Source organism: Erpetoichthys calabaricus, chromosome 1 (genome assembly GCF_900747795.2).
Source record: "Erpetoichthys calabaricus chromosome 1, fErpCal1.3, whole genome shotgun sequence".
Taxonomy (NCBI): domain Eukaryota; kingdom Metazoa; phylum Chordata; class Cladistia; order Polypteriformes; family Polypteridae; genus Erpetoichthys; species Erpetoichthys calabaricus.
Genome location: NC_041394.2, coordinates 302,413,658 through 302,426,588, shown reverse-complemented (window position 1 = coordinate 302,426,588; position 12,931 = coordinate 302,413,658). Strand labels below are relative to the sequence as shown.

General features: G+C 36.7%; 1 protein-coding gene across 1 annotated transcript in view; it reads left to right on the top strand.

Moving 5' to 3' along the window:
• LOC127526747 (uncharacterized) overlaps positions 1–12,931 on the top strand; it is a 74,141-nt gene that overhangs the window by 28,089 nt on the left and 33,121 nt on the right. Inside the window, exon 5 of the mRNA XM_051923290.1 lies at positions 10,368–10,444. Within this exon, the coding sequence (XP_051779250.1) occupies positions 10,368–10,444 (77 nt within the window). The remainder of the gene's footprint in view (positions 1–10,367; positions 10,445–12,931) is intronic.

The following is a 12,931-nucleotide window of genomic DNA, read 5'->3' as shown; positions in this document are numbered from 1 at the left end:
TATTAAAGCCTAAAGGTGATGAGTTTGATTGAACAAATTTTTGCTTTTTTGTCAGTTTAAGCTACCTGCTGTCACTTCTAAAGGTTAGAAATCAAAGCACAATAAATATACAGGCGTGATTTTCTCTCTTTGTACAGAACGCTCTAAAATCATGCCCTATTACCTATTCATAGCCAAATGGTTTGACACAATATGGCTTGTTTGGCACTGCTTGAAAACAATGCAAATTGCCATATATGAAAGGAATGAGTTTTTAGGGACTGGTAAAATTTTTCTTTTGCCCATGATGATGACTGGCTTCTGAGCCAGTTTAGGATTCTGAGAGCCAATTGGTTTTCCTAATGTAATTGGAGTAATTGACAGCACTCATACACATAAAGGCACCTAGTGAGAATGACACTGCTTTTGCTTTTTTATTCCTTTAACACACAAGTCATCTACAATGCCAAAATGAGACTGATGGATAGCTTGCTGGTAAAATAACTGGTTGAAACTGCAGTTTATCATAAGGCCTGGGTGTGGCAAGGTCCTATCAGTGCACGCTCCTAGCCTCTCTCTCTCTCTATCTATCTCTGTATTTATTTATTTTTAAATAAATATATATTTATGTGTCAGGTGATAGTCACTACTTGCTCAGATGCTGGCGCCTTATGCCCTTCCCTGACCCCACACTTCAATGCCATGCTGAACATGCAATAGATGCAGGTGGTGTTGTCTCAATGCGTCATGCAGAAGGCTGCTGTCTCTGTCAATGAAGATCTGCAGCATAATGACTGTATATGTATGAGGTTGATTAGCACAGTCCATAGATGGTTGCTTCAGTGTGGCAACCAGTCAGGGTTTGAGGTGAGTTTACATACACACATTTACAAAATAATTGTGACTTACAAAGGCAAATTGTGTACAAATGTGTTCATGCCAGATTTTATTAATTGGATATTTTTTTGGTGTATGCATTTTCCTGTTTTTTGCTGTATGCGTATTTTCATCCTCTTATTCAGACAAAGTTTTATAAATGAGTCTCTTGGAGAAGAATTTCAAAGACATAGTTTACAGTATATTATTATAAATCACTATGAAGATCAGCATTAAAAAAGTGAAGGAAATATGCTGTACCAGGTTTATATAGTGGGTATAGAAAAGAATCACCTCCTTCGAAATATTCCCATTTTTTTTGCTTTACAGCCTTAAATGAAAACACACAAACCAATATTTTTTCCAGCTTTACTTACTCAATGCAATATATAACATACAAGTGAAAGATCTCATAGTTACAGTTCAGAAGAATTAAAAAAAATAAAAAACAAGAAATACTGAGGTTAATAAAGGATCACCCCCCTCCTAAACTCAATCAGGTGTAAGTAGCCCCCATTTCCATCGCAGACCATGGTTACTGGCTTCCTTCCACCTGTGATCAGTTGTAACTCATGTGATTAGTGAAGCATAAAAACAGCTTTTCCTGGAGCATTCCCTTGCTTGGTAGTGCAACTGACAGCAAACAACTGACTATGGGTGGCAAGCCACTTTCAAAAGATCTCAGGGATAGAGTTGTGGACAGACATAAGGAGATGGATACAAACAAATCTCAAAGGCTTTATCAATCTCAAGGAGCACAGTAAAGTCCATAATAAAGAAGTGGCAAGTGTTTGGTACTACTAGGACCCTCCCTGGATCCAGCCGTCCCTCCAAACTGGATGGAAGAGCAAAGAGAAAACTGGTAAGAGAGGCTACCAAGAGGCCAATGGCCACTTTGAAGGAGTTACAGGATTTTATGGCAAAGAGTGGTCATTGTTTGCATGTGACAACAATTTTACAAGTGCTCCACAATTGTGGCTTGTTCAGGAGGGTTGCAAGGAAAAAGCCACTTCTCAAGAAAGGCCACATTAAGGCTCGTTTGAGCTTTGCCAGAATGCACCTTAAAGATTCTGATGCTAAGTGGAAAAGGTCTTATGGTCAGATGAGACTAAAATCAAATGGTACACCTGGCAGAATTCCAATGCAGCTCACTATCCACAACACACCATACCTACAGTAAAGCATGGAGGTGGCAGCATCCTGTTGTGGGGGTGTTTCGTAGGGCCTGGGGCTCTCGTTAGGGTAGAAGGAAAAATGGATTGGGCAAAATACCGTCAAATTCTTGAGGAAAACCTGCTACCCACTGCCAGAAAGTTGAAGATAGGCAAAATGTTCACCTTTCAACACAACAACAACCCGAAGCACACAGCAAAATTGACCACACAGTGGCTGAAGGAGAAAAAAGTGAATCTCCTCATGTGGCCCAGTCAGAGCCCAGACCTAAATCCCATTGAAAATCTGTGGAAAGATTTGAAGATAGCAGTTCACCAACGCTCACCATCCAATTTGACTGAACTTGAACAGTTCTTTAAAGAAAAGTGGGCAAGTACTGCTTAATCTAGATGTTCAAAGCTGATAGAGAAGTATCCCAACAGACTGAAGGCTGTCATTAAAGCAAAAGGTGGTTCAACAAAATATTGACATTGGGGGTGATCCTTTATTAATCTCAGTATGTGTTGTTTTTGATTTTTTATAATTTTTCTGAACTGTAGCTGTGATATCTTTCACTTGGATGTTATAGGTTGCATTGAGTAAGTAAAGCTGGGAAGAAATATTTTTGTGTGTGTTTTGATTTAAGGATGTAAAGCAAAAAAATGGGAATATTTCAAAGGGGGTGATTCTTTTCTATACCCACAGTATTTATACAGTAACTGGCCTCTCCTACAAAATCACACAGAGATATGGAAAGCATATGGGTCTTGGTCTGATTTATTCAGTTAATCCTCACAGGTGGCGCAGTGGTAGTGCTGCTGCTTTGCAGTAAGGAGACTGTGGAAGATTGTGGGTTCGCTTCCTGGTTCCTCCCAGTGTGGATAGCGCTTTGAGTACTGAGAAAAGCGCTATATAAATGTAATGAATTATTATTATTATTAATTCATTACAAACACATTAAACATTTTACCTCAAGGTAGTGGCAAGCACATTTTTTATGAAACATGGAAAATTCTTTTTTGCAAACGCAGAGCCTCAGGTGCTGATAAATGTTTGGGGAAAATAAATATCTGTTGTGATGTCTTAAAGGTCACAATTTCATGAGCAGAGCATCAGAATAAAATCAGTTTCCTATAAGGTAAAATTGGTATTAGTTTTGTTATTAAGTTTAAATTATATTTTCTAATGGGAAACTTGGTATCAAATGTAAGACTCTTGCTGTCACAACTGCAAGGATTATATTCACATTGGTAAAGCAATGACAATAAATTGCCTGGGTGTGAGAGTGTGCATGAGTATGCTCTGTTATAAAATGGTGTTTCATCCAGGATTGGTTTACTATGTATAAAAATAAATAAATGAAGCCTTGCACTATGTGTGGATTGTTGTGAAACACCTTTGAGAGGTACTGTATATAACCATAATGTAGAAAAGAAACCAGGGGATGAAATACTCAAAAAGGAGAAGGTCAAGTCATTGTCAGAAAAACAGGCCTATAATCTCAGGAACTGGCTCCCTTACAGAAAATATTTCAGGTTGGGTGGAGCACATCCTTAAACCCCTCACCCGTAATACAACCAGCTACATCCAGGACACCACTGCCTTCTTAAAAAAACTGTCTGCTTTAGGCCCCTTACCTGAGGGAACCTTACTGGCCACAATGGATGTTGAGGCACTTTACACAAACATCCCCCATTATGATGGTATATTTGCATGTGAAATGTACCTCAAACAACATGATTTACCCACAAAGTCAGTAATAGAAATGATAAAATTCACTCTGACACATAATCTATTCTCTTTTGGACAAGATTGCTACTTGCAACAAATGGGGACTGCAATGGGCTGTCAGTTTGCACCTCACTATACAAACCTATTTATGGCAAAATTGGAAGAAGATTTCATGTCAATGTGCATCGTAAAACCAATGTTGTATCTCCGTTACATAGATGACATCTTCATAATCTGGACTGCCAGTGAGAAGGACCTCCTCCATTTTCATAATGAATATAATTGTTTTCACCCCAACATAAAGCTGAAGCTGAATTACTCAAAAACAGAAGTCAGCTTCCTTGACACCACTGTTCAACTGAAAGACAACACCCTTGTAACTTCTGTTTTTCACAAACCGACAGACAGACGGACCTACCTGAAAAGTGATAGCTTCCACCCCAAGTATATAAGGCACTCCATTATTTTCAGCCAAGCAATACGGTACAATCGTGTTTGCTCAGACCCGACAGACCGGGATCAACAACTGCAGGAGCTCAGACAAGGTTTCATCAAACAAGGTTACACCCCCAAAACAACAGACACTCAAATAAGAAGAGCTACTGCCATACCCAGAGACAACCTTCTGGAATATAAAAACAAAGACAACAAGAACCGCATCCCCCTTGTTGTCACCTATAACCCACATCTTGAAACACTTCGAAAAATTATAAAAGAACTTCAGCCAATACTAAACAATGACCAAACACTGAAAAATGTATTTCCTGAACCTCTCCTCCTGGCATACAGACAACCACCAAACCTTCAACAACTAATTGTCCGAAGCTCCCTAAGTGAACCAACAGAAAATGGCACATCTCCATGCCTACAGAAAAGATGCAAAACATGTGCCCACATCTATGATACAGACCGTATAGTTATAGCACACTGCCGACTTGAACATCACATAAAGGGATCATTTTCCTGCAGATCATCTAATGTAGTCTACCTAATTCTCTGCATGAAATGTCCTGACAGTGTACTCTATGTGGGAGAAACTGGACAAACACTCTGCCAGAGAATGAATTTACACAGGTTCCACATTAAACATGGCAACACAGATGTTCCTGTAGCGGCCCAGTTCAACAGCCATGGACACTGTGAGAGGGACTTTAAAGTCACAGTGCTTATGGGCAACTTCAAAACACAGCAAGAGAGAAAAGAATGGGAAGTTAAACTCATGCTAAAATTTAATACATTACAACATGGCTTGAATAAAGACAAGAGTTTTATGGCCAGATATGAGGATTGTTTACATCTCTCAGAATGACAGACAACCTGTCTACAGATCCACATTGTTTTGAAAAAACTCATTACAAACTTCAAAAGACTTTGTTGGACAGTTATCTTATCCAGAGATCTTGACAATACATTGTTCTTTTCTCTCTTGTTAAATTAACCCTGGCCTGAATGAATCTATTTATTTTATACATTTAAAATTTCTCATTTAAAGATTTACCAATGTTGTTTCTTGTCCTAGAGTGTGTATATAAACATAGGGAACTTCAGTCTCTGTATTACATCTTGCCTGAAGAAGGGGCCTGAGTTGCCTCGAAAGCTTGCATATTGTAATCTTTTTAGTTAGCCAGTAAAAGGTGTCATTTTGCTTGGCTTTTCTCTACATTCATAATGGCTAACACGGTACAACACCCTAGTACTTCAGAAAAACAGGCAAATGTCAGATATACCAGAAAATACAAAATTAATGATTGATTAAATGCGAACAAAACACAAAAAGTCAAAGTCAAAATGTTTTGGCAAAAATTCTACACCAGCCTAGGAGACTGTTTAGTCCTAGGCAAAAAAGAATAAGCATAAGCACTGTAAGCTTTCTTGAATATCCCAAAGCTAGGATAACTCTTACTAGCTTGGCACCATCCTATATAAGGTGAGAAAATGTCACATGACTTGCATGCCATGTGACTGACAAAGCCATTAACAACATGGATACAATCCATGCAAAACCAATAGGGCAGCATCTATGGCATTGCATAACTGATCACTAGAATTACAGAGTAGTGATGCAAATAAATGTGAAGAAAATGATTTTAAAGAAATTAAAAGCAAAAATGGTGGCACTTGAAAGAAGTGCAAAAATTACAGATCAGTAAGACATAACTTATTACATCATATTCAGATCAAAACTCCTGCCTCTAGTGAAAAATGAGAATGATTTTATATTCTTTGAGGGAACTGCAGTGTTTTAAAATTTAGCTGTAGTCCAGTACATTCAATTAGCTGAGGACAACAATAATAAATACCTGCGAGATTCTAAAAGCGGAATTATTTCTTGTAACAATATGCCTTTTAAATAGTTCAGTAATTATGTTATATAGTTTACAATTGTAATTTCCTCTGCTTCATCCAACCTTCTTCTTTTGCTTAGAAATGTTAATTGATTTGTTGTTCTGCAATTTTAAGACCAGAGGAAACAGGAAGGAGGATCTGAGCTTTCTCTCTTAGCTCAATGTTTGTTTGTTCTGACCCTTTGCAAAATCCTTTTAGTTGGGTATAGGTGTATTTTTGTTTAGTGTTTTTGATCCTTTTTCTTGTCTTTTGGATTTGTTTCATGGTTACTAATTTTCATACCTTTGCATGTGTTTTTATTTTTTGGCCTACTGCCTTTTTTCTAGATTGGGTTTTGAAACAAAATTAATTGTGCTTTATTTTAGACCTTTTTGACTCGTCTCCTCTGTCTGTTTTTGTAGATCAACATTTAAAGCATGGCAAACACTCTCAGTTAGGCTAATCTCTTGCTTCTTTCATTTCTAGTGTTCCTACCAACATATAACCAAATGCCAATTAAAATTGCTAAGCCCAAGATTAAGATGGGCAGGAAAAATCAAGTATTTGTTATGCATTAAGACATTTTTTTCACTGTTGGGAGTGTGCACTGATACAGTGCATTGCTACACCCACCACAAAATGATCACTAGCTAGGAAAACTTTGGGGCTACTAAAAATATGATTGTTAAATATTTTAGTTCAATACATTTTCATTCATTGTATCTAGACTGGGAAAAACGTAGACTTTCTCATCAACATAGTAAGACATTATTAAGCAAGGAAAGCAAACTGGCAGAGTTGGCAGAGATAGCCTATGTGAACACAGGACTGACATTCAAACTTTATTGGATGATACAGACATTTTGATTCATCTGTCCTTTTTCTGAGCTTGTTCTGTCCTGTTCAGTTTAATGTGAATATGGAGCCTACCTTGTCAGTGTTGGATGCAAGTAAGAAACTACCCCGGATGAGACTCCTGCTAATCAAAAAACACATTCATACACACTGCTCAAACTCGCAGACACTGGGCACATTGTAGTGACCAATCAGCCTATCCTGTAAATGTTTGGGATGTGGAAGGAATCAATGCACACACAAGGAGAATGTGCAGATGCCACACACATAGTAACTAGCTCTCTATAGCCAACCTATGAATAACTGGATTTGATTAAAAAAAAAAAATTCTCTGAATACTTTGTATCTGTTGATAAAATTATACACTGAAACTTATTGCAGTAATAATGTAGTTTTATGCAAAGTGTCAATCCTTAACCCATCATTGATCGTAAATTTTGTGGGTGCTTCTTTTACACCAAAACATGATAGGTACACCTCTTCAGGATATTTCTTGAACATTCCTCATTGTTCATAGTCTAATACTCCTCCTTCTTACAACTTTTTTGAAAATCCTGAGTACTTACAAAAAAAAAACAAACAAAAAGCAACAAATTGTTGTGCCATTAAATTCCTCATTACTTTGTTGTTTTCTGTTTAATACAGGTCAAAAGGATTTAAAAATCACACCCTTCATTTTATTAACATTTTTCAAACTTTTCTAACGTTAGGTTTAAATTTAAAAACTCTGGCAACAACTACAGAGATTGTCATGGAGAAAAGCTCTTTCTTTTTAAGAAGGCAGTCTCAGAGTCCAAATGGGAATGCAGAAAAACATGGTTATCACACACAATTTAACAAAGACACTAGCCCATGGTGGAAGCGCTTAAACTACGAAATGCATCAGTTTATATTACATTTCTTATCATATATGCAAAATACTCTCCTCCTTCTACTTCTTCCCAACATTACATAATGTCCCAGCCCACCACTGTCCATCATCTAGCATCCATCATCTGACTGAAACTTGCCAACATTACTCCTTACCCTGTGCATGTGCCTGAGACTTGTTTATCGATCAATTCCCACCGTTTAAGTCAGAAGCAGGAGGACCCACACATGAGATGCTGAGATGCTCAAATGAATAGTTTCTTGTTGCACAAACATCCCTCAAGGTTGTTTTTTAAGCAACTACATGTCCAAGACTATAGCACAAAGTTTTCTTATAATATACACTATCCTTGGCTTGTCATCACCTCATGCTAGTGTCCTAGCAGGCTGGCAGTGAAAGCAAGTGGCCTTGGGCTGATAAGCACAGAGAGCTTTCTATGTGTATAGAGAAAATACAAAATACAGACACAAGCTTTTAATTTTATTAATTTTTATATAACCTAAAGCTAATGAATTACAGTATAGCACATTTTACTTTAACTTGATTAAAAAGCTTTGATATGTATGGAAAAAAGCATTGATGCATAGATTTAAATAAGCTATAAATACTGTATATAGTGTATTTTCTAAACTAATGGACTGCTTATTTTACTCAAAGTTAAAATCTCAGCAGTGAAACTTAAAACAATGTCCTGTTTAACTCTCTCCAAGTACATATTGTTCTTGACTTTTCATTATCTCACTGAAGTTTTATAATTAGAAGCAAAAAAGAAAGACAGGCCACTTGCAAGCAAAAAGCCAGTAGCCTTTATGTTGACAAATAAATGATGGCTTTTAAGCTACTTAAAATAAAAAATCTAAGCATAAGTTTTTACTAATTCTAAAGCTAATGATCAAAAGCATGTTGTTCTATAAATTAAAAATTTCCATAAGTAATTTCTACAGTAATTCTTAGCAGTGGACTATGCATACCATAATTAGCCTCCCGGCTAACATCTACTGGTCTGTTATCCAAGGTCCCACAATGTCCTTCAATTATTTTACCATCCCCTATACCTACTTCTGGTGCTTCTTCCATTATTATGACACAAGTTGTGTTACTCGTCTAAGATGGATTGAAAGATAAGTAATCAACATAGACCTCAACGTTAACGTTTGCAGTGCACCACCAGAATTTTTTTTGTAATGCATGTAGTAATAAAATGCATTGCAATTGTCATTTCAATAGATGGCACACCACAAACGTTTGTAGTAATAAAATGCATTACTACCACTGTTGGTGATGCACCATCTGTTGAAATGACAAATGCAATGCATTTGTCTCTTTTATATGCCCTTTGGGATGGGATTCGTAAAAGCAGTATTAATGTCTGTGATACCCCATTTGTTGGAATGACAAAAGCAATGCATTTTATTACTGCAGATGTTTGTGATGTGCTATCTGTTGGAATGACAGACAAATAGCAACTAGACAGAAACACAGATACACAGACACTTATCTTTTTATTAATGTGGACAAGAAACATCTTTAGAAATGATGTCCTAAATACTAGAGCATGGTCACATAAGTTACTGTCGCCAGTATACATTCTGCTGGGGCACCTTTCAACTGTTCTTTTATACTGACCTGAAACAATGCATATATTAGGTATGTTGTTATACTGTATTATTCAACATGCAATACACAGTCCAGGAATTATCAGGTCAGCTCAGTCCCCTCATACTGTATATACGTTGGTGGTGGGGAGTACTGTATGCAAAAATGTGTGACTTGAATTGATCGATGTCTCAAAATTGTGTTTGAGTGTGGTTAGTATTGGAGTGCCTTGTTATGCATTTCAGACACTACGACATCCAGTGACCTTGTCAGTGGGTTAATGTGTGCTAGCCTACAGCATATTTACTGCGCTTCTTAGTTATCTATTGAAATCATATTCAAGGTTCAGCCACTTGTTTTCCATGTGTTCAAGAGTGTAGGGTGTAAATTTGTTTTGAATGATGTCTCATTTTTTTCTAATAGCCTCATGAGTGATATCTTTGAATATAATGCCTGTTTATTTCCATTAACCTCTTTCTATTTGTGCTTTGACTGAGCCGACTGTCACGGAAGATGTAAAGATTTTTTTCAGTGGTAGCCCAATAAAACTACACCAGCACTGATTAAAACAGCAGAAGAATTTTAAGATGATGAAGAAAAATTAATGTTTTAACAGGTACAAAAGCAGGTTGGAAAGTGACATGTTTTGACTCAATTCATTAGAGCATAGCTAATTAATTGTCCTAAAGAGTCTGTAAGATTTCTGTCATAGCTAGTTGGTGTATCAACAAGATCTTTGCAATATGTATGGCATGATTTACTATTGCAGGCAACTTTTCACCAGTCCATTTTTATGACAAGGTACATGTTATTTATTACTTTGAAATAACTGCAAATTTTCTTATTTATTTTTAACTTTCTATTTACAATTCCAGGTCGGTATGTGGTTTGATAATTACATGATGCATGCAATATTTAACTTTGACTAAAAAGGGAGTCCTTGTGCATTTAACTGATTCATGTTTTAATTATTCTGTTGCAGAATGTGTTTCAGAGGACACAAGTGTCTATCCTTCACCAGATTGCTGCATTTTGGACATGACAAATGCTCTTTTGGAGGTATGTGTTTCTAAGGCCATGAACTGGAAGAGATGCTCCTAATTGCTTTTATAATCTTTGGTCGAATATTTTAGATTTTTCTGTCTCCTTAAAAGTGCAATTTATCATAACGAAATTTTAAGATAGAAATTCTATAGAAAACAAAACATGGCAGACTAAATCCAACTTAAGGTCAGAAGGATGAATCTATCCTAGAAACATTGGGCACATGGCAGGAATTAGATGAATGGGACAGCCACATTTTAATACACAAAGGCCCCACTTAAATTTGGCAAATACCAAGTACAATTGAAAATCCAGATAGTCCTGAAGAGCTATTGTCATGTATGCTGCATTGTCATGAAATAAATATTCTCCAGCTCCTTCCATCCTTTTATTAAGTTTGAACTAAAATGTAAGACTGTAAACATAGGTTGGAGGTCCTGTCTGAAGTCTTTCAAGCACCTAAGAACTATATGTAAAAGAATAAGATAAAGTGAATAATAACATTCGCTCAATTAGCACAAATTAGCAAAAGGCTTATTCAGTCCTTGAGTCTTACACTCTCTATATATACAGTTTAATACACATATATATATATATATATATATTCACGGCATTCGTAGTCTGTGTCACAATCTGATTGTATGGGTGGTTACCTACCAGGTAACGCTTGTGGTTGGCCAGCAATCTGCTAACATCCACCACGGTGCCCTCAGTTTGTGAGGAGCAGATCATAGAATGGTTGAAATAGTTTACTGTCAAATAAATGCAAAGAGTACACGACACGTGTTTCGCCCTCATTCTGGGCTCATCAGGTGTACACACTCCACTGCACTCCCTCTCGGGAATCGAACCTTGGATGTCAGCGCCAGAGGCGATATATTGTGGGAGATGGCCGGCTGTTTATCCCGGCCAGCACCCCCAGGCCATTAGATGGAGCCCTCCCTGTGGCATGGGAGTGCCCCAAAGACCAGCAGGGAATTATGGACAGTGGAGTTTTTATTCCCAACCCTGCTGGACACCGTGGGGCCCACCAGAGGATACTGCAGGGAGGCTCAAGGACTTATGCATGCCCTATAACCTGGAAACACGTCATCATCATATGACCAGAAGGGATGACGTGTGTCCGGGTTGAAGAAAAGGACTTTTACTCTGACCCGGAAGTGATAAGGACTCATGGACTGCTGGGCTGGAGCCACTTCTGGGTCGGAAAGTATAAAAGGACTCTAGGAAAACCCAGACGCTAAGCTGAGCTGGGAGGAAGGGTGGCAATGCGTCTGGGAGTGGAGGATTGGTATTGTGATTAGTTATTGTATTGATTATTGATTGTAGTGTACTTATATGTGTAGTGAGGAGTGTAGAGTGCTTGTGCACATTATTATTATAAAATAAATAATTATAGTTTTACCTGGTGTTTGGAGTGGTACCTGAGGGTTCAAGGGAGCACTAATACGCTCTACTGCTACAATATGTATATATATATATAATATATAATATACACACACACACACACACACACACACACACATATATATATATATATATATATATATATATATATACATATATATATATATATATATATATATATATATATATATATATATATATATATATATATACATATATATATATATATATATATATATATATATATATATATATACTAGCAAAATACCCGCGCTTCGCAGCGGAGAAGTAGTGTGTTAAAGAGGTTATGAAAAAAAAAGGAAACATTTAAAAAATAACGTAACATGATTGTCAATGTAATTGTGTTGTCATTGTTATGAGTGTTGCTGTGTTTTATATATATAAAATACACACACACATATAAACATATATATACATATACATATACACATATATATACATATCTACATATATATATATATATATATATATATATATATATATATATATATATATATATATACATATACACATCCACATATCAACATATATATATACAAATATATACACACACACACGCTTTATGGGTGATGATTGTTTTAGTCTTTTTATCTTTATTTTATTTTATTGTAGAATCAACTCCTATCTGCGCACAGCAGGGCAGCCGTGGGCGGATGCGTATGGTGTATTCACTCCATGTTATCGTGCATTGCGCTGTCAGTGGTATTTTGATAAAAGAATTTGAACAACATATAAGAAGCGTATAAATTATTAAACAGTAAAACATTAACATTTAAGAAGTAAAGTTACATTAAGTACTACTGCAGTGCCTTCGGGTATACCTAATTTTTTGTTTGCCCATTACATGCTTAAATGTATACATTTTTTGGTGCACCTACCCGAGAACACGCAACATATAACCGAGCGTGGGAGAAGCATGGATTTTAAACACGCGTTGAGTTCATCTGCTGGTCTCCCTCGTGGAATAACTGGTAATGTTTGACTAAAATCTACACCGAGTAAAACGACATTACCTCCTATTTTTTTTTTTACGATCTCTGAGATCTTGCTTTTTTCGGTTCAAGGCTTCATAAG